General features: G+C 43.9%; 1 protein-coding gene across 1 annotated transcript in view; it reads right to left on the bottom strand.

Annotated features, from left to right (window-relative positions):
* CFAP20DC (CFAP20 domain containing) overlaps positions 1–27,799 on the bottom strand; it is a 191,339-nt gene that overhangs the window by 57,664 nt on the left and 105,876 nt on the right. The window contains exons 10-11 of the mRNA XM_066617348.1: positions 26,110–26,429; positions 16,062–16,463 (exon numbers count right to left, since the gene is read on the bottom strand). Of these exons, the coding sequence (XP_066473445.1) occupies positions 16,062–16,463; positions 26,110–26,429 (722 nt within the window). The remainder of the gene's footprint in view (positions 1–16,061; positions 16,464–26,109; positions 26,430–27,799) is intronic.

Genomic DNA, 27,799 nt, shown 5'->3' with positions numbered 1-27,799 from the left:
ACCAAAGATCAACTCCTGCTGATGGCCTAAAATGATGATCCGGGATCTTTTGAAAACATCCATTGGTACCATTTGCTAATTATTCAAATTATTTCTACCAAAATTGCTTTGAACATTAAGCCCACCATCTATGGAAGTAATTTGAAGCCATGCTACAGCTCCTACAGCACTGCTGACCCAATCTGCCCCTAATCTTGGCATTTTTCATGGTGCTGATATCAATAAAATATTAACTTGAAATAACCTTCTTTCAAGTTTATTTCAAGGAGAGACTCTGTGAATGCCTTGCCTAGACTTCCATTCATATTTCTTTTCTGACAGTTATTCCCAAATCTATTCAAGCCTTCCATACATTTTAGACAAAAACCCAAAGCACACAAAGGCCTGAACTGACATCCGACAACAAAACAAGAACAAAAACAGCCCCCCCTCCAAACCCTTGCAAAAGTTTGTTATGAAAGGCCCAAGGCAAACACATGTGGACACGAACTAGACCACCACAGCACTGTCACGAGGCATAAATATGAGACAAATGATTTCCAAAAAGAACCCTGGAGGGCTAGGGCTAGTTACTCATGATAGGAAAAAGGCATGTAAGATAACCCTGACTTCAGCACGGAGGAGAGATTGCTTAACTCTTTCCCCATTCACAGCTTTCTACTCCAAATCACACAACCTAGCTGCTTTTCCCATCACGGGATTCAAATAACGTGTGTGTAACCTGTAGGAGCAATGTCAGTTGACGGGGTCTGATCCTGGAGCAGATAAGAAATAAGGAACCTCCTCCCCTCTCCCGCTTCTCCATCTCAAAGCTGCTTTTCTTTCTTCCAACATTGTCGAGATTTTATGTGTGTTTGCATGTCATAGGTAGTTAAGATTTTCATTTCAAAACCATTTGAAAGAGCCAGCCCATAGATTCATCTCTGATGGGCATCACTAACGACTGGATCCCATTTCTAATTGGACATTAATGCCAGTAACAATTTAATGCTTTATTTTCTAGCCTGCTTTTTGAGAAAAAAGCACAACCATTCTATGTAAATACCTTCCTGTTTACCTGCAGATATTACTGCTAGAGCTTTTTATCTCTGAAGTTGCAAATCCATCATGGAGAATATCTATTAAAAGCTAGGCGTTACCATACAGGTACAACCAGAAGAACAGAACCTTCACCACTCTTACTGAAGGGTGTATTCACACCTGACTTTTATAGCTGTAGCATTCTATATCCCACACTAACTTCAGCCATGGCCTGCTTCATTTCTGTATAGTTTACACTGCCATTTAAGCAAGAATTAAACTACTGTTCCATGCTGAAAAGAAAGCAGTTTCCACTCCATATGCCAGTATATTGATTAAATGAAGTAGGGTGGATAATGCTGTCTTAATACAGGTGACAGTAGTAACCCATACCATCCTTTTTCCTGCATGCAACTACAGCTATCTTAATAGCTATTGGTTCAATTTGAGCCTGTCCTATGTATAACTACAGTCCTGTGGAAAAAACAAACAAAAAAGGTTACTGGGAACTGCAGCGCATACAGTTCTGATTTTGCTCTGAAGTTCTAAAGGGTTCTCTTGTGCACACAGAACCTGTGCAAACAAGAGCTAAAGGTTTGCGTCAGTGTTGTGGAAACTTCCCCACACATACTGACACACACAACTCCTGACACTGAAATGAATGGTTAAGTTCCTTAAGAACATAAGAAGAGCCCGGCTGGATTAGGCCATAGGCCCATCTGGTCCAGCTTCCTGTATCTCACAGTGGCCCACCAAATGCCTGAGGGAGCACACAAGACAATAAGAGACCTGCATCCTGGTGCCCTCCCTTGCATCTGCACCCTTCTTGAGCAGAGCTTCAGTGAACATACTTGAGACCCACCATGTACACACCAGAACCTCTGGGACAGGACTTTTCAACTGGTATAAAGACTCCCTCATATAAAGTGCAACAGAAGTGCATTCTACAGTGGCAATTTGTCTTTAATGTGCTGGGCTGCAACTCGTGTCTCATGGCAGAAAACCATTCCCCCTTCCAGCAACTCCACCCCTCCATCCGGCCACTGAAATAATCATGCCAAAATGTTGAACTATACAAGACCAAATTACATCCTCCCCCTCCTGAACATCACGGCTTATTAGTGTTGATAACTAGCTGTTATTCCCTGGCAGCTCAATCTTGAAAAAAGGTTTTCAAAATAAACCCGCTGCCCCCTCAGCTGGGTGAATGACAACAACTCAATCACAATCAGAAGCCTTCAATATTTGCCAGGTTGTCTTTTGTACTGCTCATTTATTATTTGGATTGCAGTGGCACCCAAAATGTTCTAGGTACCTTCTGCACATTCAGAAAGACAATGTTTCCAAGCTTCCCCCCAGGACACCTTTGAAAAACATGCATTTCATTGAGGCATTTGGCTGTGCAATTTATTTCTTTATAATGGGTGTGTACTTAAGTCCTCCTCAGTTTTTTTATGACATGCGTTTGACAACCCAAATAAGCCTGGTCCATTTATCTAATGGGAGTGTCAATTATTTATAGTTCTTTCAACAAGAGCCCCCATCACTTCTCCACCAACTCCACAATGCTCACCATCCTACACTTGGGTTGGACTCCAATGTTCTTTGATGCATATACATTGAGAGCCAATAATTACGGTTCCTTTATATTGCAAAAAGGAGTAGGCTGAAAAAACTAGGGGGCGGGAAAGAACTTCACATTTCCTTACGGTGTTCGCAATTCTTTAAGAGTCCAGAAGCTAGCTCACACTGCGAGACTCTTTGATCATAAATAGCAACGTGCAGCCAAGGCTTTAATCACAATATTGAAATTTAAACAATGGAGTCAACATAATACTTTGAAAAGGGAAGAAATATTGCCTGTTGCATGTTGGCCAAGGTTCAGTGTAGTGGCCAAGAAATATTTGTAACATTCATTTGCTAGGAAAGTGAGCCAAGGCAGCAGCATCTCATTCTGTAGGTGCTTTTGCCTTATGGTTAATATATTTCTTAAGGCCCCATGCTATATTTCTTTGCAAGGAGTACTCTTTTGGATTAGTAGATCTCTCCTAGGAAATTGTTATACAGATTAGGACAATATTACCATTTCACAATAGTATTATTTTGCGAACACTAAAACACAGCTGTTCTGGAGATGTGTGTCTCTGTGCATGTGTGCATTGGTGCTGTAACTGGCACTAGCCAATAAGAACTCGTTAAGAGTTGCCTGAACTGGAGTGAATCAAGCTAAATTTATAAATTGTACGGGGAGCAGAGACAGTGTTCTCATATCACCACTTTAAAATGTTATGTCTGTCTTCATCCATATTTGCTCCAGAGATGCTTCCTGCAAAGTACACAAGCTGGTGGAATAAAACTAAGACTTTAAAAAGTGTTGTCTATTGGATGAGCTCATTAATACCTGCTGTACAGATCTCTGCTGTGAACACTAGCATCTTTAGCAAAAGCTTAAACTTTTCATTTTCCTCTTAAAATGCAATTACTGTACATAGATGCGTGGGCAACACTGTTTTAGGAAGTTCCTTCAAGAACCAGGATAAGCAGTCGCTTAGAAACAGTGCAATAGGCTACTGTTTGGAGAATATGACTCCCTGTCCAACCTCCTTTCCCGTTTTAAACTTAGTGCTGGTTGGTGGTTTGTAGCCTTTACATGTTTTGTGATGTTCAAATGGGATTTCCAAAACTGGAATTCAAATTGAAGTTTATTTTTATTTTCAAAGGGATTTTTGATGTAAAAAGTAATTTCACATGGCTCCCAAGGTTCTTCTAAATGCAACACTTCAACTGGCAATTAAAAGCTTATCTTGTCTTTCTGCATATCCTCTCCTTATGATAAGAAGCATTTTTATTAAGCTTTTAAACATTTGCCAGATTGACAAAACCTGTTAAAAAGGCACTTTTTTCCAGTTTAGAGATGCACATAATGACATTTGCGTTCTCCTAGGTTCAAATGATTTATTTGGAATTGTTTGAATTTAGTTATACGTGCGGAAAAGTTTAATTACCAGCTATCTACTTGGTTGCAATACTACCCAGAGGGCTGCACTTCTTTCTTAATTAAAAAATATTTGAACTTAATAATAGAGAACTCTATTAAAACATGAATAAAACATTGCCAGCATGCAGATCCTTAAAGTTTACTAAGTAGTTAGCAAATCAATTTCATTAAGAGTTGCTTGAGCATCCTACCAGTCATGTACACGAGGGGATTGGTAGAGACTTCTTCACTCCAAGTTCCTGCTGCAAAACACTACCTGACATTTCCATGTTGTTTTGAAACCCTGTATCTGCTCTGCCTCTTCCTCCTGTTCTGAGATGGGAGGGATTGGCAGGATCGGTTACAAAAAAGCATGTCATATAGTTGCTCATCCGGTAGCTTTTGACCAGTAACAATCTCCAGGTATCCAAAGATGAAATGTTTATAAACTAAAATAGCTTTCTTTCCCTTTCACATGCCACAAGTGTCCATGTGCCACAGTGGGACTAGTAACGCCTGTGGAATTATTTACAAGCCTGAGGTTCCACATAAAAGCAGAAGTGACTGCCTTAATGAATATGTATCTCTATCACTTAGATTGTCCAGACTCAACTCTCGCCTAGTCACAGTATGGTGCCTATCACATAGGGGAACTCATGCACGAGCACAAAACTGAAGTGTAATCATCCCAGAATAAATCTGTCATAAAAACCTATTATGAACCGGTTTCCCTGCACACTGACAGCTATTACACCAATAACACACCAACTCTATCCTCCTCCGCCCCCTTCCCCATTGGTGCAGCCACGCTGAAAAGGTGCAAACTCTGTTGTGCTGTCATAAGTGGCTGTGCATGACAGCCCACTCCAGAATAGGACTGGGCTGTCAGTCTCCTGTGTATGTACCAGTTCCAGAGGAAAGCTATGATTTCCTCTTGTGATTATTGGAGCAATCACCCCCCCCCCTACATTAAGCTGGTTCAGATGGAGTTTAATCTGAACCAAAATTCTAATGAGGCAGCCACGCTTTGCCAGTGTGGTAAATTTGATCTTGCGACAAAAGCCACCTCCTAGGAGTGTCCTGACTTAGAAAAACAAGTTGTTCACAAAACAAAAGAAGGCTCTCCAATTCCAGCTGTCCTGATCACCTTCATGGCTAAATTCAGTCAAGGAGGCATGTTAATGAACCAATGGACTTCCTGAGCTCTCTACTGCACCTTCAGTTAGGTGCAAAGACAAAGGCAGCCCCCAACAATACCTTAAACTAACAAAGGGAGGTCCTTAATTAGTTCTCTCTACAAAGGATCTCATAGAATTCTATGGACAAAAAACCCTCTAAAAACCTAAGTTTCTGGAGGCAGACTTACTGGGTCAAGGTGACAAGTGGCTATAAGCAGAGCTGACTGTCAAGGCCTGGCTGGAAGCAAGCCCCATGGGAGCCACGCGGTTGCAGCTGGTGCCTCCAATACTGCATCATGAGAAGGCCTTGCCAAAATGTGAGACAAGGTAGGCCAGCTACCACAGGTCACCAGGGAAGTGACAGTAGACAGTCTGGTTGGAGGTAGGCTCCAGAGCAATAGTAAGTGGCCTGGAATGGCCGAGAGCAAAGAGCCACACATAGATCTTTATGACAAGACAGGAGGGTGGGCTGGGCTGGAGGGGAAGGAGTCGACTCCAAGGAGAAACTTATTTAAGGTTAGCTCTGGTCGGTGATAGCGGTGCCCAGACATGTCACCTGGAGGACAGGCAGGGAGGCTGCACAACTAACCCAGCCAAGAAGGGACAGCTTTGGCTGAGTAGCAGAGGATGCTGGGTTAAGTAACCCACCTCCCCATTCAATCTCTGAAGCCCTGGAACAATGCCCAAATCCCTGGGTAACGCTGCTGCTGCTGGAAGACCTGCCTCTGAAGGAGATCCGCAGCTTGGGAGACTTACGCCAGGCCCCTAGATCTTCATGTCTTTTGCTTTGGTCATTGACTTCATCCTGCTTTATTATTGGTCTGTTGTGCGTTTGACCTGTTGGTGCTGTGTGAACCCACCTTCAATTCCAGCTGCAATCCAAGAACCACTGTGCTAAGCCATTGCTCAGGATCTGTAAACCCCACTTCCTTCCCCCTTCCAGCCTCTTTCTCCACTTCTCCCCGAATGCAACTGAAGCTGCTGTGCCAGCATGGGCTAGACTGCCAACCTTGTGAGCCACCTTGCCAAGTGCCCCTTCTCTCTGGGAAAGCAGCATCAGCTTTCTTGCCCTGCTTACCTTGCTCAAGCAAATTCAGGCTACCGCCTAGTTTTTAGGGCTGGCTTCAACCCCCCTTTCCACTTTTATATCCTGCCTCTGATTAGGTGATATGCTCCAACTTGGTGCCCTTGCCTCCTGCAATGCATTATACTCAGCAGATACAGCCAGGCAAACTTGATCACTTGCGCAGCCTCATCACTGCTCCACAAACTTCCTGCTGTCTTTCATTGTCTGTCCTGTGTGCAGTCAAACTTATGGTACACTTAGCGCTTGTGATTTTGCTCCTTTCTGCGAAACTTCTGTATGTGAGCGAGTGAATTTATTCTGATTCCGTCTTCCCTATTATTGGAACTTATCAGCATAACAAAGTCTGTCATGTTGCACCTCTCACCCTTGCTCCCTCTTATTTCACTGTCAAACTGGCTACTACACAGGGTCATAGAATTGGAAAGGAAATAGGTCAACCCCCTGCCTATAGTAGGAAATCCTCCTAGAGCACCTCCAACAGGTGCTTTTTGAGCCTCTGTTTAAATATCTCCATTGAGGAAGAGTCCACCACTTCTCTCTGCAATCTGTTCCACTGCTGAATCGTCCTTACTGTCAGGAACTTTTGTCCTGATATCCAATTGGAATCTCTTCTCTTGCAGTTTGTACCCATTGGATCTAGTTCTACTTTCAGAAGCAATTGAGAAAAAATGTGTCCCTTTGTCTATATGACAGCCCTTCAGGTATTTGAAGAGAGCTATCATATCCCCTCTCAACCTTCTCTTCTCCAGACTGAACATATCAAGATCCCTCAACCTTTCCTCACAGGGCTTGTTCTCCAGCTTTCTGATCATCCTTCGCTCTTCTCTGAACCTGCTCCAGTTTGGCTGCATCTTTCTTAAAGTGAGGTGCCCACAACTGGACACAGTACCCCAGGTGAGGTCTAACCAATGCAGAGTAAAGTAGAACCATGACTTCTCGTGACTTGGAATCTATGGTTCTAGTAACGCACGATCCCCACACATGAATTAGCTTTTCTCCCCATATGAGCATGTTACACTGTTTAAACGTACACCTGGTAACCGTGAATTACTTCTTCAGGTGGATGATTCTTGAAGACTTCAAAAATCTGGTACACAGGGAACAGCAAACCTCCCCTTCCCTCTATTCCAGTCACACCTGGAGTTGACCACTTAAATGGGAGATTTTAACCAATAAGAGGCACTTGGAGGAAGAAGCACAGTAATATAGAGTGCATTTGTGTGTATGTCTAATTTACTCATAAAATGGAAAAGACAAGTATCCAAAACCTGTTAGAATATTGAGAGTATTTTCCAGCACAGTGATTTATGCTAAAATTTTGGTATTGTGCTTTTAAAATGTCAGATTAAACAGCCTAGAGTAATTACTATCCCCTGGCCCTGATATCACAATCACTAATGGAGACTGAAATCCTCACTTCACCTATAAATATATTTTAGAAAGGTAGAATCAGTCTTTTGGCTACTCCTTAACCTTCTGTGTATCTGTGAGTGTAAAAGAATCAAGTAACATCTTCAAGAAGTCAAGATCCTACAGAGGTCATAGCCATGAAAGAGCATCTGCTTTGCATGTAGAAGGTACCAGGTCCAGTCCCTAGCATGTCCAAGCACAGAAAAATGCCTATCTGAAACCCTGGAGAGTTGCTGTCAATATCGACAATGCTGAGCTAGGTGGGACAATGATCTGACTCAGTAGACAGCAGCTTCATATGTTCCCTTGGAGTCCCCTTTTTAAAATGACACATGTAAAGTGACATTGCCTCTTGCCTTCCAAAACCTGGAGACAAGTCAAATGCTGGTTTTTCATTTAAGGAGATCATACACTGCATGACAATAACATACCTTAGAATGGTGGTTCTCAAACCTTTTGGTCTCCAGAGCCTTTTACACTCCTAAAAGGAGTCCTGGGGAGTCTGAAACCTGTGCAGCATCTTGAGGAACCTCAGAATGCTGATGTAAACTGGGCAGGGGGCAGACGGAGACCATTTATGATGTACTCATAGAGCCTCTGAAGGGGTCTCAAGGAGCTCTAGAGCCCCTAGGAGCACACTTTGAGAAACACTGCCTTAGAGCTTCCTCTTTCCCCCTATTCCATCATACTGCATGGGAGTGGGAAATTATGGACCTAGAGGGAATATGGACCTAGAGGATGAGGGCAGTAGGAGCAAGAGAAATGGGGTCTGTATTAGAACTCCGATGACTAGCTTGTCTGTATCAAAACATACAACCCACCCAAAATGGATCTGGGAAGCCAGCAAACATTAAAATAAAATTGTATATTCTGCACAGCAAGGTATTTAACTGTCCAAAAGTGTCACAAGAATCTGACAGCTCAGAGCATATGCCCCGCCACTACACAAATCCCATTTCAAAACTCTAAATTTCCTATTCATAGCAGACTCTTTAACATATGACTTGAGGGAAAAATTCCTCACTGTTCAGAAAGGTGCAGGGCAGTGTCTTCGTATTTGCAGTGGACTAATTTGTTCTCGCATAACGAATCGCTGCCGTAATGAGAATACATGGTGTGGGTGGGGAATCAAAACCACATGAGGGAGAAAAATCAATTTGATGGACATGAGTATAGTCCCGAAAATAGCCTGGGGATTTGGTATATGACACTACCTTACTGTTAGCCTTCAATCATATCATTTATTATTTTTCTGGATGGCTGCAGCAGCGACACTATGAAGTGCAGAGACTAATGATCTTATGAGTTCGCCTGCAGATTGCTATTGAAAGTCTGTCAATTGTCCTCTTCAGCTTTTCAGCCCTCCAAACTGAGCCTGCATTGCTAATTCATAGATTCTAAAAGTTTGTCTGTAAGACTACAATAAGCGTGCCCTTTTTTCCTTTTTGGAAGTTTGCAATGAAACTCTTAATTCATGAAAGGTGAATCGGGATATACAGTATGGCAGCAATTGGATTCATTACACAGAAGAACAGAACTGCAATTAGTCAAAAAAGCAGAACATAAAGAGCTGCAATTGAGTGTTGACGCCACTCTGATGCCCCCCATAATGCCAACCCAAGCAAAAGTCCATTATCATGGCATTTCACAAGAGGAGGGGAGGTTGGGATTCAGGAACATCACTGGGTGGTCTGTCCCATCCCTTTTTATGTCAGAATTTTCGCTCCCCTGCCCTCACTATGCAATAAAACACATTTGGCACTGAATATTATGTAAATCTACAAAGAGCAACAACTCCGGTTGCTGATTGTATTGTTCACCCCTTATACCAGTTAGAAAAAAAACCCTGCTGCAGCTTTATGGCAGCCTGTGCCGACAGAACATGTATTCCACCAGTGCTAGTCTGCAATAGGATTTGGCCATGAATAAGACTTATGCTCCAATAAAATCCCCTTATAAGAAACTTGGCGAATTATTTTTCCTTCAATCACATATGTCCACCCACCACACTCTGATCATGACAGTTCTCAGAGTTGTTCTAGAATGGGGAACATCCTCAAGATTAGGCAGTATGGGCCCTGTAAGTCTCAAGAGGCAGTAAATCTCAAAAGTGACAATAAATCAGAAGTCTCAGATAACTAATACAGTGACCCCAACCTGTGAGGCATGGCTCCTGAGGGTGGTATGGCAAACGTGCAGGGGCGTTGCGGGACTCTTGGCACCTAGCAGCGAGCACCTGATGTGACCCTGAAGACAGCGGTAAGGGGCTTGGTTTGGCGGGGAGAGCTCTCTGCACAAGGTTTTTTGCTGCTGGAAGGGATTCCCCTCACCGTAGACCCCTTACTGTGGTCTCTAACCTGGAAGTAACTGGTGATGATTCATCACATCACATGTCATTGCCACTTACTTCCAGGTTCTGAATGCGGCATCCGCAGCATGGAGGGCATCACAACAAAGGTAAGTTTGGGAAGTGCTGCTTTAATATATTTCTCTATCTTAAAACGAAGAAAATTATGTATTGCTTTCTTTTAGTTGAACTTGGGAGCTTCTTCCAGACATTTACATCCCAAGCCATCAGAAACATTACCTTCAACTTGATATATATTATTGGCCAATTGGTATTCATTAGTCCTACCCACATTCTTTCACTGTCATCACTGTGACAAATGTCAAACAACAATTGGACAGATTGCACTTATTCAACAGGGCTTTTAAAAAAAAACTGATTACTTCAAATGTTTCAAACTGCATCAGCCCTTGACAAATCTTGACACATGGATTGACAAACTGTGAAGTTTTGAAAAGTTGAAAAACAGGGTAGTTTATGTATTCTTTTGTTGGTACAATTGCCATAACTTTTTCAAATTTAACTGTATAATCTTGATGATTAGAAACTTTTGCTCCCCCTCCGCACGGTGAAATTTAGATAGCTTCAGATGTCTTATGGGTTATATAAAGCTGTCCATCCTTGACTTGGTCTATTCCTCTTGTAGCATTATGTCACTGGAATGTGCTTTCCGGCTACTGTAAAGTACGCATAGTTGCATGCTTCCAGACTGCCAATGGTGAGAACATGGAGGCTCTGCATGTGGTAGCAGGGTGAAGAAGATGTAAACAGAGATGAGTTGGTTAGGTGGGCATAATGGGGCAGGAGGATGGTTATTCCAGAGCCAGAAGGGGGTGGCACCCAGCATGGGTGACTTGTGCCATATGCTATGCCCTTCCTTACCTTCCGACATTCCCTCTTCTCTCTCCTTGGACGTGCAACAGCTAAAAAGCTGGCAAAGGTCCAAAGAAACCGTTTGGTAATCATGTTTGGTAATACAGCATGCAGCGCTGCCTGTTTTGGCGCAGCTACGTGCTGTGAAAAAAAATAGGATTAGGTTGTGAAGCTCATAACTATGGGTAGCACACCCTCCAAATATTTCAATGATGAAAACAGGAACACATAAATTTGTAACATCCTCACAATAAGGATTACTATTTGAGCTTCTTCTCTGCCCCCACCATGAACACACAGGAAGGTTCTCTGCTGCCCGTTGTACGTTGCATTCATTTGCTCTCCAACAGTCTGACACTAGCGTTCAGTGAAGAACATGTTAGTAAGCTGGCCATAGAAGGCTTAAAAATTAGCAGCCCAATCCTACTGGGCTGTCCCATTGGTGGAACACATATTCCACCAGCGCTTGCAGCTGCAAAACAGCTGTAAAGTGCACTCCAGCCGTGCTGGCTGTCAGAGCGCTGGAAGAAAACCTAAAAGACGGATCCTAAAAGACCTGCCAAGGAAGATAAGATGGAGTTCAAGGCTTCCCCTTCTCCAGGGGATGGGCCCGTATCCGAACGCACTCGGGATACTCCTCAGCGGGAGGGGGTCGGGGGCTTCTTGTAGTGGGGGATTTGATTATTAGAAACATAGAGAGGGGGGTTTGCGACGGATGTGAGGACCGCATGGTGACTTGCCTGCCTGGTGCGAAGGTTGCGGACATCACTTCTCGTCTAGACAGGCTAGTAGACAGTGCTGGGGGAGAGGTAGCGGCTGTGGTGCATGTTGGCACCAACGACGTGGGCAAGTGTAGCTGGGAGGTCCTGGAGGCCAAATTTAGGCTTTTAGGCAGGAAGCTGAAAGCCAGGACCTCAAAGGTAGCGTTCTCTGAAGTGCTACCTGTTCCACGCGCAGGGCCAGCTAGGCAGGCGGAGATCAGGGGTCTCAATGCGTGGATGAGACGGTGGTGTAGGGAGGAGGGGTTTAGATTCGTTAGGCACTGGGGAACGTTTTGGGACAAGCGGGGCCTGTACAAGAGGGACGGGCTTCACTTGAACCAGAATGGAACCAGACTGCTGGCGCATAACATTAAAAAGGTGGCAGAGCAGATTTTAAACTGATCCCTGGGGGAAGGCCGACAGGAGCCGAGGGGCATCCGGTTCGGGACTCCTCATCCCTATGGGATGAGGATGGGGAGGTTAGAGAACAACAAGACAAAGGCAGAGTAGGAGAAGAAATTGGGAAAGGTAGCGTGATGGGATGTGATAGACGGTTTGGCACACTGAGAGGATGCGGGGACAAAGGAGCGAATAAGCAGCCCATCCTAGGGCATTCCGTGTACAAATGCTTTTATGCGAATGCCCGAAGTCTATGAGCAAAGGTGGGAGAACTGGAATGTCTGGTGACAAGGGAAAACACTGACATAGTGGGCATAATGGAAACCTGGTGGAATGCGGAGAATCAGTGGGATACCGCAATCCCGGGCTATAAACTCTACAGGAGGGACAGGGAGGGGCGTGTTGGAGGTGGGGTGGCCCTTTATGTTAAGGAAGGGATAGAATCCAGCAAAGTAGAGACTGAAGGTGGGTCCGACTCCACTGTAGAATCTCTGTGGGTTAAATTACCAGGCTTGTGCAGCGATGTAATACTGGGGGCGTGCTATCGTCCTCCAGACCAGAAATCGGATGGGGACCTTGAAATGAGGAAACAGATCAGGGAGGTGACAAGGAGGGACAGGGTTGTAATCATGGGGGACTTCAATTATCCTCATATTGACTGGGTCAATTTGTGTTCTGGTCACGATAAGGAAACCGGATTTCTTGACGTGCTAAACGACTGTGGCTTAGAGCAGCTAGTCACAGAGCCCACCAGAGGACAGGTGACTCTGGATTTAATATTGTGCGGTATGCAGGACCTGGTTAGAGATGTCAATGTTACTGAGCCATTGGGGAACAGTGATCATGCTGCGATCCGTTTTGACATGCACGTTGGGGGAAGAATACCAGGCAAATCTCTAACAAAAACCCTTGACTTCTGACGGGCGGACTTCCCCCAAATGAGGAGGCTGGTTAGAAGGAGGTTGAAAGGGAGGGTAAAAAGAGTCCAATCTCTCCAGAGTGCATGGAGGCTGCTTAAAACAACAGTAATAGAGGCCCAGCAGAGGTGTATACCACAAAGAAAGAAGGGTTCCACTAAATCCAGGAGGGTGCCCGCATGGCTAACCAGCCAAGTTAGAGAGGCTGTGAAGGGCAAGGAAGCTTCCTTCCGTAAATGGAAGTCTTTCCCTAATGAGGAGAATAAAAAGGAACATAAACTGTGGCAAAAGAAATGTAAGAAGGTGATACGGGAGGCCAAGAGAGACTATGAGGAACGCATGGCCAGCAACATTAAGGGGAATAATAAAAACTTCTTCAAATATGTTAGAAGCAGGAAACCCGCCAGAGAAGCGGTTGGCCCTCTGGATGGTGAGGGAGGGAAAGGGGAGACAAAAGGAGACTTAGAGATGGCAGAGAAATTAAATGAGTTCTTTGCATCTGTCTTCACGGCAGAATACCTCGGGAAGATACCGCTGTCCGAACGGCCCCTTCTGACCAAGGAGAAGTCAGATAGAGGTTAAAAGAGAAGATGTTTCAGACCTCATTGATAAATTAAAGATCAATAAGTCACCGGGCCCTGATGGCATCCACCCTAGAGTTATTAAGGAATTGAAGAATGAAGTTGCAGATCTCTTGAATAAGGTATGCAACTTGTACCTCAAAACGGCCACGGTGCCAGAAGATTGGAGGATAGCAAATGTCACACCTATTTTTAAAAAGGGAAAGAGGGGGGACCCGGGAAACTATAGGCCGGTCAGCCTAACATCCATACCGGGTAAGATGGTGGAATGCCTCATCAAAGATGGTGGAATGCCTCATCAAAAATAGGATCTCAAAACACATAGATCAACAGGCCTTGCTGAGGGAGAGTCAGCATGGCTTCTGTAAGGGTAAGTCTTGCCTCACAAACCTTATAGAATTCTTTGAAAAGGTCAACAGGCATGTGGATTTGGGAGAACCCGTGAACATTATATATCTGGACTTTCAGAAGGCGTTTGACATGGTCCCTCACCAAAGGCTACTGAAAAAACTCCACAGTCAGGGAATTAGAGGACAGGTCCTCTCATGGATTGAGAACTGGTTGGAGGCCAGGAAGCAGAGAGTGGGTGTCAATGGGCAATTTTCACAATGGAGAGAGGTGAAAAGCGGTGTGCCCCAAGGATCTGTCCTGGGACCGGTGCTTTTCAACCTCTTCATAAATGGCCTGGAGACAGGGTTGAGCAGCGAAGTGGCTAAGTTTGCAGACGACACCAAACTTTTCCGAGTGGTGAAGACCAGAAGTGATTGTGAGGAGCTCCAGAAGGATCTCTCCAGACTGGCAGAATGGGCAGCAAAATGGCAGATGCGCTTCAGTGTCAGTAAGTGTAAAGTCATGCACATTGGGGCAAAAAATCAAAACTTCACATATAGGCTGATGGGTTCTGAGCTGTCTGTGACAGATCAGGAGAGAGATCTTGGGGTGGTAGTGGACAGGTCGATGAAAGTGTCGACCCAATGTGCGGCGGCAGTGAAGAAGGCCAATTCTATGCTTGGGATCATTAGGAAGGGTATTGAGAACAAAACGGTTAGTATTATAATGCCGTTGTACAAATCTATGGTAAGGCCACACCTGGAGTATTGTGTCCTGTTCTGGTCGCCGCATCTCAAAAAAGACATAGTGGAAATGGAAAAGGTGCAAAAGAGAGCAACTAAGATGATTACCGGGCTGGGGCACCTTCCTTACGAGGAAAGGCTATGGTGTTTGGGCCTCTTCAGCCTAGAAAAGAGATGCCTGAGGGGGGACATGATTGAGACATACAAAATTATGCAGGGGATTGACAGAGTGGATAGGGAGATGCTCTTTACACTCTCACATAATACCAGAACCAGGGGACATCCACTAAAATTGAGTGTTGTGCGGGTTAGGACAGACAAAAGAAAATATTTCTTTACTCAGCGTGTGGTCGGTCTGTGGAACTCCTTGCCACAGGATGTGGTGCTGGCGTCTAGCCTAGACGCCTTTAAAAGGGGATTGGACAAGTTTCTGGAGGAAAAATCCATTATGGGATACAAGCCATGATGTGTATGCGCAACCTCCTGATTTTAGCAATGGGTTATGTCAGAATGCCAGATGCAAGGGAGGGCACCAGGATGAGGTCTCTTGTTATCTGGTGTGCTCCCTGGGGCATTTGGTGGGCCGCTGTGAGATACAGGAAGCTGGACGAGATGGGCCTATGGCCTGAGCCAGTGGGGCTGTTCTTATGTTCTTAAGGCGGGAAGGGGTGGGACAGAATGGGGTGGGTGGATTGAGCCTCGGAAGGTTTCGGCGATATCCACTGAATCCTAACCCCCTTCCTCGGCCTGATCTGCCTTTATGGATCAATGTAGACTTGCACCAGCAATATTGCTGGTGAAGGTTCGAGTTGACCCATACCAGACCTTCAGCAGCCAAGACTCCCCCACTGGATACAACAGAGGCTGCATTGCCAGTTAGGATTGTGCCTTAGAACTGTTTAATGTTATAAACAGGATCTTATTAAAGAATAACTTCAACTCAATCACATTCAGCATCATTTACTATCTGGATAAGTGGCGATGGTAAAAGGGGGGCAAGGCAAAAGGGAAGCTGTTCACCAGCATTTGGGGACTTGTGTGCATGTTTCTACACTACAGCCAAGAAGTATGCCCCACCCCCAGGTTAAACCTAATCAACTAGGCATGCCACCAACAACAGTTTAAAAAAAAAAGACATCCCTTAAAAGCAAATACAGGGACAGAGGAAGTGCAATGTTTTACTAGTGACAACTACCAGAAAATAACAACTGTCTCTGGTAAAATGTTGTTAGAGCTTTTGTGATAGTATTATTGGCCACCGATTTATTTGACCTTTCAGAACTCGTCTGTATCGCTGTTGACCCATTTCATGGTTTCAAAAATGAACTCTCAATTGATGCAAAGTGGTCCTGCAGGGATGCAGAACCTACAGTGTTCCCCTTACTCAAACAAGTACAGAGAAAACTGTACCATTTTCCCCACCTTCCAGAATACTTACCAGAGTCTGGACTGTCAGATTTGAACTGTCTTGTGGGATTTCTTTGAGAGATTTTCTGCTTATGGAAGTTCTTAACTGACTGGTGGATCTCCCCTTTGACTTGTCAGGCCCTTTCTTACAAGACTCAGGTGTGTTTCCTGGTGGTGACAAGCAGCAGGTAGGCAAGATGCTGTTTTGGAAGTTCTCTGCTTTTCCCGTCCCGACAACAGATTCTTCCTTCCTTGGAGACAAGGCTTCCTCACTGCTCTGCTTTGCATATCCTTTGTTTGCTGGTTGTTCAGAACTCCTTGATGCCCTTTTCAGATGAATGTCTTTCGATGTTACTGGTTCTGGGGATCCTGATAGAAAGTGGCTGGCCTGAAGGTTTTGAGCCTCTTGCACAAATTCATTGTAGCTATCATCCTGGAGCAGAGGAAAGAAAGCAAAGTAAAATGTTACTTCAAGCACCAGTTCCTCTGTCACAAGGATTTCTCGCATTAGAGAAGTAAACTTTTAGATCTAAACCATGCTGATTCTCTCCACTTTCCCACTGTGATTTCTAACACCCTTCCCATGAACATTATACCCTTGGGGTTCTTCCATTTCCAGTTTTCATTCTTGTCTGTTGAGATTTGAATTGTTTAAGGGTGCAATCCCAATCTCGTATTAGGCTGATGCAAGTCCCTTGTGCCAGCCCACCACGGTCACCATAAAGCACACGTGCCAGCCTCTGAAGGCCAACGTGAGGGCCAAAGCTCTGGTGGACAGGTAAGGCTGTGTCGGCTGAATCAGGCAGGCATGGGGGTCTTGGGGGGAGTGGGCGGAGGGCAGAAATTAGATGCTTTGGGGTGGTGGGAGGACATGCCGCTGGTGAGCGGGTGATGGGGCCAGGATTCAGCACCTGTGCCGATCCTAACCCTGGTCCTGGGCAGTCCAGATCAGCTCTGGACTGCTTGGAACTGCGCCACCTCTTTAGGTATAGCTCCATTGGGGCTCCATTGGGGCTGCTACAGTATTACCCGGGGTAAGGGGAAGGAATTCCCCTTGTCCCAGGCTGAGCCACATCCAACATATCCTCTTGTTGGATATGGGGCAGGCCAGCTGGCCTCCCCATTCCAGTGCTGGTTCGGACTGGACTGTAAATTGTTCAATTTGTTTATTTGTTAAAAGCAATCATTTCCCTATATCTGACGGTTGCTCCCCTCTGTTTTGGGGAAACATCTGAATCTTCTCTCTTGTCCATGGAAAATCCTGTTTTATACATCGACAAGACAAACATGTGAATGATGGCTCTGCCACATTTCCTTTGGCCCTCATTTTTCTAGGGGGAAAACGGGTCAGAAATAAAACATTCCTGTAACACAAATGACACAACTGCATTGTTTCAGAATACTTTATGTCTCACTCCCTGCCATCTTCCTCAAATTTTCCAATATCAGCCTTTGAAAATGCTGCTGTTTTCTTAGCTGCCCCTCCCTCCTCTAGCTTTCACATCTCTGCGCCTGAGATACTTTCATCATGGGGAGTAGCAAATATTTCTTCATTCTACTCGGTAGTGATTTCATTAAGATACAGACCTCTGTTTTCTACACTATTATAACCCAGCACTGTATATACCACTCAGTTTTAAACCTCATGTTGTAAACTAATACTCTGAATTAGATTAACATAATTTGGTAGAATTTTTTTTTTAAAACCCAACCAACCATTGACATATTATGTTTTAACTGACCTTTACCTGATGTCTCCACACTGCACACACCAACATACATTTCAATTTCTGTCACTCCAGTTCTTAGAATATATTTTTTAAACTATTCAATCACGCAACAGTGCCAAGAACTTCAATAAAGTATGTCTGATTAACTGTAGCATGGCATATGTACACTGAAGAGACTGATTTCCCCAAGGAGATGGCTCTCATATTGCTGTACCACATTCCTTGAAAGAACATGCAGATGGGTATTTGGACAATAATTTCTGGATACAGAAACCTGATTGCACTTGCTGAGTTGTAATTTTAAAAAGATCATTCTTGAGAGCTACCCACTTTGGAGCAGATGGGACCTGGTCTTTTTATATCCAAAACATTAATGTTGAGAAGGCAGAGTTAACATGCTTTGTGAAGATCGCACAGTCTTCTTCATTTAAATGTGAATGAGAAAAGGAGCGTGCAGCACTTTGTGGAATTAGGTTGCAGTGCTGCTCAGAGTCACGAGAGGAGAAGCTCTGTAGGTTCAAATGGGGGTGCAATTAAGATGCAGGCCAAATGGGATAACTTGCCAGCAGAATGGTCAGTTCAGATTCCTGTGGATGGGATGAAGCAAAGGCAGCCAGAAAAAAAACTACAGTCTTCTAATTATGGGGATGAGTGAACAAGTTTGATCCAGAAACTTTTACAGGACTCAAGAAGTATCCCTTGATTCTAGCCTACTGAAGTGGTATTTCAAATGGCCGTATAATTGGCTTTCCTCACTTTGGGCAATTGTACATGAACTGAATCCCCCTTTTCATCAACCTGTGACTGTCGATTCAAGAACTACTGAAGGCTCGAGCCCTAACAACATTCAGCATGGGAGTCACAACAATAACAACCACCATTGTGACAGGATATCCCACTACGTATGTGGCATCATGAGAACACCATTTGATCTTTCTTGTCAGTCCAGCACTCTAAACTGTGGTCATCCTAATATAGCCACTACAGAGGGTGCCTCTGAATTCGCAGATCGTGTAACCAATCCTTCAGACCCACGTCGAGTCAGACGTGGCCCCTCTGGAGCACAGTGCCCTCTGGAGCACAGCTCCAATCGCCTCTGGAGGGCTTTCTGAAGCTCACAGAGGCCTTGCGCATCAGGTGGGGCCAAGTCTGGAGCATGTCAGGTGGGGTCAAGTCTGGACACGGACACATGCGGCCTCTGCAGGTTTCAGAAAGCCCTCCAGAGGTGACCGGAGCGCAGCTCTGGTCGCCTCTAGAGGGCTCAGGTGGGGCCAAGCCTGGCTCAACACAGATGGGTATGGCTTCTGTGGACTTACGAAAGCCTTCCGGAGAGTACCAGACCACCTGGAGGTCTTCCTTAGGCATCAAAATGCCTTATATGGCATAAAAATGTCAAATCTGGTTTCCCTCAGAAAACCGGAAGTTGCTTTTTTTGGCCAAAAAGGACATTCTGAAGCCTGCAGAGGTCACGGGTGGCTGTGCACGGCCTCTGGGGGCTTCAGAAAGCCCTCTGGAGGGGAATAAAGCAAGTCCCTTTTGGAAGGCTTAAGGGGCCAAAGATCATGGATTGGATTATCCATGATTTTTGGTATCTGGGGCCCCCAGATGGTGGGTCTGAGAACAGACTCCCATGGGTACTGAGGCACCACCTGTCCTAACAAATGAATCTTTGCATCACTGGGAAAAGATGTTATATACAGAGAGATGTAAAATGGGTTATTTGGACTTTTAGCCATCTAAAAGTAATCTGGTCAGAGCTATTTTAATTAGAAAAAGCTGTATGCATAAGCGGTAATGTTACAATTGAGCATGACGTGCAGTATAGCTGACTGGATCTGTGGTTCTACAGTCTATGCCTCTGGTGTAGCAAGAGATGACATTGCTTGTTTGGGACCTTTTAACAACACAGTTACAAAGTATTACCCCTGCTAACTGGGTAAGAAGCACTTTTTCAAGTGGGTTCTCCTCTTTTTAGCAGGGGGGGGGAGCAGCTGGCCCGCCTCACTTCAGCAGTGTCTTTTCTAGTGACTGCCTGCTGGTGTTCTTTGCATCTTTTTAGATTGTGAGCCCTTTTGGGACAGGGAGCTATTAGCTATTCTCTGTAAACCACTTTGTGATCTTTGTTGAAAAGCGGTATATAAAAACTGCAATAATCACCTTTTGTTATCTTACTCCTCCTTCCCTGGGGGGGGGGGGGAGGGAGGGACAACAGCAGCAGAGGTAGATTTGTGAAATGATTTGGTTCTGTTGGTGCAGGAAGTTGAAGTTGAAGTACAATGAACACCAATGCAGAAGAAGCAGAAATTATACGTACTCTGAGCTTCCTTTTCCTCCACAGTGCCTTTTGTATCCTGCTCAATGGGCAGGAACAACGTCCCTTCCAAAAGACACATGAAAGATCTGTTTTAGACATGACAATGCACTTATATTGTTCTGCTTTCTACTGTCTGAAGCTGCTATTTGTTTCTGAACATTCAATAAACAATTGCCCTGGTCTAGAACCACTGTGCATGGCCACACACTCAAGGGGTTCCTCTAAACATGGACTGGTGCAGCCATTTTAATGGAGGAACTGCCTCAAGATGAATGAGGAAATGGCTGCAGGCAGGGGAGATCCATGTGCATGCTGGTAATGCTGTATGCACAGAAAAAAAAATCACTGGATTAGAATGACTTTGCACATTTTTAGATGCTGAAACCTAGAAGTCTGACAACTTACTTAAAGAAAAAAAGACAAAAACAAGCTGAAGATCGTCACAGCAGATACCTTCAGAACTGGCAGGAAACCATTATAAACATGGATTCTCCAGTACTTGGTTCATTCTGGTAATATTTTCTTTGGCCTTATGTTATTGTTGATAAGATTAAAAATGAGTTTTGGCAACTGATTTTAAGTGTAGAACTGGTTTGTTTTTTTTAAATTTCTATGGAAAAATCCACAAAGGAGATCCATCCAGGCTTATACTGAAGTGGGAAAGAAACTCCAGAGTTAAATGTTCAAATAGGAAAAAGCAGTGTATTGTTACAGAGAGAAACATATTCTTCATAATCTAGTCCTTAATGCTTTTTTCCTAATCAGCAATGAGGCTTATCTTTCAGAAGCATAACTGAGATAGAGAAAATGTGTTGCACTGGTCAGGAGTTCTAAAATAGACACCATATGGAAGAGATGACCAAGATTGTTCAGGTTTCATTGTGTCAGCTTTACTTAGCTTAACCCTGAAATTCTGAAATCATAGTCAGAATAATGAAACCTGACAGGTCTAAGGTGAAAAAAAATTAAGACAACAACTAAGAGTGTTCTTATTGGATATATTTAGCAATCATAATGCTATTTCCTCAGGGAAATGAAGCTATATTTTTTTTTGGGGGGGGGGGAGATTAATCTTTCTGGCTGTAATATAACTTTGTTGTACCTCTAACTCAGTGGAAAGAAATTCAAATGATAAGAAATGCTTTCCATAATTAAAAAGGAAAGAGCCTGGAAAGTTAATAAAGGCAGAAACACTTAGCAGTTACTATCACAACTTGATGCAATGGTTGATTGACACGGCAATCTGCTGATTTTTTTTTCTATCATTATAGCAGCAGCTGATGTTTTCAGTTAAGTTACTGGTTGTTATTCAGTCATCTTAGAGTTCAATATTTTTCATATTGCCAAAGATTAAAAACCCCTAATCACACTTATGCAGGTGCCACCCATGTTTTTAAAGGAATGAAAGACTGTGCTACTGGCATCTTTTGAAAACCACATTTGTTATTGTCCACATCCACTATGAACAAACAAATCAAATTCTTCACGTTATTGCACTGTTCAATTCTATCTGGAAAATATAATCCAAACCTAAAACAGAAGGCATGACTTACGTGAAATTATAGCTTTCATTAACGGGCTGGGGAAAAAAACCTGTTCCAATTGACAAGCAAACAAACAAGAAGCAAACCACAAAGGTACAAAAGTATTTAATATATGCAAAGCTGTAGAAAATGCATCACAAGCTTCTCTGCCCAAGCCATCATTGTTAAGAATCCTGTACTGTTCATAATTTTAGTTTTTTTGTTGTTAAATGAGAGTTGTGCAACTTTTTGAACAGAGAGTACTGAAATGGAGGGGCCGTTCAAGAAAAGGGTGTACCTATCCAGAAGGATTAGGCCTATTATTAAATTACACTACACGCATTCCCCTACAAAATTAAGCCTAAGACATATGATACGTGTATGATGCATGCTGCACAGTAGTTCATTTAACTGGCAAGGCCATGAGCTATGTATTTTCATCTAATGAATGCAGAGGCCAAGACAACAACAGTGCACACATTTTTGAACCATAACAGATGATCTTGTGCCCAAACTAGTTGTCTTGTGTCGACATAATACATATATACAGGTGGGGCCTCGGTATCCGCAGTGCACCCGGCAGATACTGAAAATTGCTAATAAGCAAATCTGTGATTTTTCGGCCCCTCATGCCCTCTGAAGGGGACTGGTGCTGTGCTCCAGTCCTCTCTGGAGGGCTTTTTGAAACCTGCAGAGGCCACATGTATTTGCCTGCAAAGGCCTGGAGGGGCAAAAAAAGCCACTTTGGGACATTGTGAAGCCTGCAGAGATTGTGGACCGAAGCACACAGCCTTTGTGGGCTTCAGACAGCCCTCCGGTCACCTTTGGAGGTGTAGGTGGGTCCCCAAGTCTGGCTCAATGTGAGTCCGGGGGACCTGCATTGAGCCAGAACTGCGGATACTGGATCCACAAATACGGAAGCCCCACCTGTATGTAGAATGTATAAAAGCTTCTCAAAATGCATTTGGCAGAAGATGGAATTATTATTTTTTTATGCACTTCTGTGCATAAGACTCTTTTGTGTAGAGTTCATCTAAGCCAAGACTCTTTTGTGTAGAGCTTCTCTACTGAACAGTATGATGGCTTGGTTTTGTTTTTTTGAAATTATATACAGGTGGAGCCTATTTATCCGTGTTAGTTCCGTTCCATGCCTCGGTGCAATTAACAAAAAACGCATTGTGCTAAATTCCATAGAGTTACGCAAATACACTGCAGCCTGACACTTCCGGATGGAAGGAAACTAAGGCAACCGTTATCAATCCCCTCCCCTCTGCTCCACTCCATACTCAGCCCTCCCCATTGCCAGCTGTCCTCCTGAGCTTTTAAGAGTCCAGCCCTATGCGTTTCTACTCAGAAGAAAGCCCCATTGTAGTCAATGGGGCTTACTCCCAGGAAAGTGGGGAGAGGATTGTAGGCTATATCTCATGCTTTGCTTGGTGGGAAGGCTTGCTTGTGTTGTTGACTGCCTGCACCATCTCAATGGGGGGGAATTGGCAAACACTCCCTGGGTTTTTTTTAAATCAATCCCCTCTCCTCCCCCTCCTGCCTCCCCCTTCGTACTCAGCCCTTCCCGTTGCCAGCTGCCTGGCTTCTTTTCACAGTTGGGATGTTGATCTTTCTACTCAGAAGTAAGCCCCATTCCAGTCAATGGGGCTTACTCCCAAGAAAGTGTGAAGAGGATTGTAGGCTATATCTCATGCTTTGCTTGGTGGGAAGCCTTGCTTGTGTTGGTGATAGCCTGCACCATGGGGGGGGGGGTTGGGTTGCTTGTGTCGGTGATTGCCTGCACCATCTCAATGGGGGGGGGGATTTGGCAAACACTTTCTAGGTTTTTTAAGGCAATCCCCTCTGTTGCTACCACACCTGCCCCTGTGTGATTGTGAGTGAGTGAGTGAGTGAGAGAGAGCGCTACACCTTGCTGCACGTATTCTGGCTACAGAGATTTTCGGCCCCCCCTTCCCCTCTTCAGCCTCTTTGCTGGCTCAGGGGCTCCAGGAGTGTTACGGTTCCTTTGCAAGGGGAACCTCTTCCAGGGCTCCAGGGCTATTTCCCTGCCTGGGTGAGGCAGAGCCTTTCTGCAGTGTTTTGGGCTGCCTGGAAATGGAGCAAGATGCCAGTGCAGGGCAAAGCTATGTGTGACTTTCGGTTCCCCCACCCCATTCGCACTGAGACAAATCCGTAGATAAAAAATTCGTGGATAAATAGGCTGCACCTGTATACATAAGTATACTATTATCTTGAGTGTTGTTTGTTGTCTTGTGTTCTCCCTGGGGCATTTGGTGGGCCACTGTGAGATACAGGAAGCTGGACTAGATGGGCCTTTGGCCTGATCCAGCAGAGCTCTTCTTATGTTCTTATTATTAGGATTGTATGGATCAATCACTGTACTACCTTCTGTTGCCTCAGTTAAGGGATGAACTGTTTAATCCATTATTACATTACTGTTGCCTTAATGCAGGAATTAGGGCCCAGTCCTATCCAACTTGCCAGCATTGATGCAGCCAGTTATGTATGTAATACATACATACAGTTATGTATGTAATACTGGATGTATTGATACATCCAGTTATGGAAAAGGCTTCAGGAGTCAACCTCGAGGCAAAATCAGGAGCCGGAGTCCCTGAGGCAGTTTGTGGCTGTACACAGTCATGCTCTGGCAACTCCTGCGACGCCGCTAGAACCAACTGTATTGGCTTCTGCCTTTCCATTGGACCATTCCAGCGACGTGGAGAGGGGGGATTTGCTGCATGGGTAACAGCCTATCCTCCATACCTTCTTTACCCAGGCTTCGCACACTGGAGAGGACACTCCAACTTTGCCATACGGCGTCGGCACAACACGGGAAGCAGCAGTTTACCGGTTATAAGTCTTCGCTTGATTGGCGTAGAGCGTGACGCCAGGGGCTGCTTCCGTTCAGCCATACTAGACGCTGTTCCAGAACCACCATTCAGAGTGTGATACCATAGTCTTTCGAGACTGAAGGTTGCCAACACACATGATGCAGCCATAATGCAGCCCCAAGGTAAGGAAACAACCATTCCCTTACTTTGAGCAGGCCTCTGTGATTGCTTCCCCACTGCAGTATATAGCGTACACCCCATTGACATAGCTGCATCAGTGCTAGAAAGTTGGATAGGACTGAGTCCTTAGATATCTTCTGACATGTATGAGTGTGGAATGAGTGAAAATTTCTTATACAGTACTGGCTTTTAGAAGACCAAACCTGGGGAATAGCACAGAATACTGTGTGTCTTTGGAGAGATAACAGAGACCAGAGAGACTCAAAACAACATGAACGAATAACTTGCTTTGCTTGATGAGAAATAGTCAGAACTAAAGACTGGGATTTTTAATATTGGGATGCTGACATACAAGAAACCTTGCCTAGGTGTGAAGCCCCTGTAAGAAGATATGGAGCTGGGTGAGAGCCAGCTAGCGAATGGGATGGACATGAGGCCAGTCAGAGAAGTCCCTGTTCAATACTAGGAAAATGACATCAAAGTGAGTCAAAAATAACATCAAAAGAAGTACAGAAAAGAACAAGATCCAAGAGTAGGAGAATCATCAGCAAAATAGAATAAGATTGTGGTGTACTGCCATCTTTACCAATGTTCCATTATACTCAAACTCAATGGCCACTTACGTAACAAAAAGTGTACATGTTTATACAGATCATTTAGATTGCTTTGCTAGCTTGATGTTATTTTAGGGAACAAAAACAAGCATAAATAGACTGCACTGTTTCACCTAAATCAATTCTACCTAATAAATTAACTGCACCTAAAGTGTGATCACTACACTCACCCCTTGAAGATTCCTTTTCACTTTGACAAGAGGGTGGGGAGCTGGGAAAGGAGCAGAAAAGCACAACCCAAACAGGGGCCTATGAAGAAAAGCCAACACATTTCCATCCGTTCAGTTTAGATAAAATGCAACTAAGAGGGGACATTAGAGGTTTATAAAATTATGAATAGTGTAGAGAAAGTGGATAACACTAAAAATCAGGGTCATTCAATTAAGCTGATTAGCTGGAGATTGAGAACAGACAAAAAGAAGAACTTCACACAGACCCTCATTAATTTATGAAATTCAAAGCCGCAAGATATGGTGACTGTCACTAGCTGACATGGCTTTAAAAGGGAATTAAGCCATTCATAAAAACATGTCTTATCAATAGCTAGTATTCATGAGTGCCATATGCTACCCACAGGTTCAGAGACAACATGCATCTGAGTGTAAGTTGCTGGGAAGTAACTGTGACCTATTTGCTTACTGCATGACCCGCTTTTGGGCTTCCCCAAGTCTTACAATGCCCCACCGAACAAAGATAAGGGCGTGATGCATTGCTCAGTAGTTCTCATTTTCCCTGTGTTATTTGAGATCCCCTGAAACAATCACAGTGACACTCCTCCCAGCTGTCTTCCTGGACAGGCAATACACAATTATTTTAGTACATAAAATGCAAAGCAACAATGGCAATAGCAAGCTATTCCTATCGTAGTAGTTACTCACATCTTCATTGCTTTCACTTCCATAAAAATCATCTTCCATTTGAGCTCCTCGCCACACCCCGCTGATCTCTTCTTTTAAATCTGCTGAAAAGCTACAGCCTTCGGATGACAGGTTTAGGGGTTTCCCATGAGGCGCTAATCTAGGTTTTGAAGAAAAGGTAAAAATATCCTCATGTGGATCTTCTGCTGCTTGTTTGCTTTCACTCACTTGGTCACCACTCAATGCGGAGGTTAAAAAGTCATAAGGCACCTCACAAGTCATTGGTGACCGATTGCTGGAATCCAGATGAGAACACTCCTTGTCAGGAAATATCCATTCATCTGCAAATAAGAAAAGTTCCATTTGGTTCAAATGAATAACCTTTTTCCCACAATGAAATATATATATTTTTGGAAAAATATCAAGCAAATACCACGTGTTGCAAGTAATACAAGAGGAGATTGTTAAAAGGCACAATGAATAACATTAGAATACATAGAAGAATAAATAGAATACATAGAATACATAATTAGAAGATATAAGCAGCAACATTATAGAGTCAGATCACAGATACATTTAACCCAGTAATGTCTGGGTTGAAAACAACTATCTGGCAGGAACCTTTCCTAGTCCTGCTGCCCAAGATCCTGTTAGAGACACCCAAGATTGAACATAGCACCTTCTTCAGTATGCTATGCATGTCCTTGACCAATGAATAATGGCCCCTTCCCATTATAATTGTGTTACATCCTGTTTTGATGGTGGCAAACCTTTCATCTTTCTCCCAAAAAGTTTCTGGATAAGTTGTTTTACCAGGTGAATTACCTCCCTCAACCAACTGACCAAAGAAAACAGTTAATACAATTTTATTCTGAAGAATGTTATGAAAGATTTCAGTTTCATAATTTATAATTTTGTATTTGAAAGATAGTGCTACAGTGCAGAGCTTTGGATCTTATAGCCCAAGTGCTTTTCAGCCCCATAGTAGTATGACTAGCATATTTATTTATTTAAAATATTTCAACTGCTTCTTTCCTCCCACTATTGGGATGCCCAAGGTGGCTTACCACAATAGAGGTAAAAGACAAAAAACAAAACAATTAAAAACACACACGCAATACGGCAATAAAAGGCAATACAGGAATCAGCAAGAACAATTAAAATCCAGTAACAGTAGCAATAAAAAAAGACCAAAACAAAAATATTGCATATGTTCGTAGCTTAGTTCAGTACTTCCCAAACTTTTTAGCACTGGGACCCACCTTTTAAAATGATGATCTATCGCGACCCACTAACCCCCCTCCCCCAAAAAAGAGAGATCTAGAAAGAAATAATAATAAATAAAACTGATAACAATTAATAAATTATTTAATTAATAATAATCAGGGTCTTGGGCTCCTGAGGCTGCTAGAGACCTTTCGTATAGTATATGTGTGTAGACATTTGATAGACATTCCCTAGAAATGGAGTTCAAAGACTGTCCCCCCAAACCTTTAATCATTCCAGGGTTCTCCAGGTTTCCAGGTCAGAAAGCTGACCTGGGGAGCAAGACCTGCAGTTAGGGACTTCCAGGTCAGACAAAAGGCTGAAACTGTGTTCACAGGTGATCTGGTTGGCAACCTTCAGTCTCAAAAGACTATGGTATAAGTCTATAGCATCCGGTATTACCAGGCGGTCTCCCTTCCAAGTACTAACCAGGCCTGACCCTGCT

The sequence above is a fragment of the Tiliqua scincoides genome, chromosome 2 (genome assembly GCF_035046505.1).
Source record: "Tiliqua scincoides isolate rTilSci1 chromosome 2, rTilSci1.hap2, whole genome shotgun sequence".
NCBI classification, from domain to species: domain Eukaryota; kingdom Metazoa; phylum Chordata; class Lepidosauria; order Squamata; family Scincidae; genus Tiliqua; species Tiliqua scincoides.
Note: the sequence above shows the minus strand (reverse complement) of the source record. Positions and strands in the feature narration are given on the sequence as shown.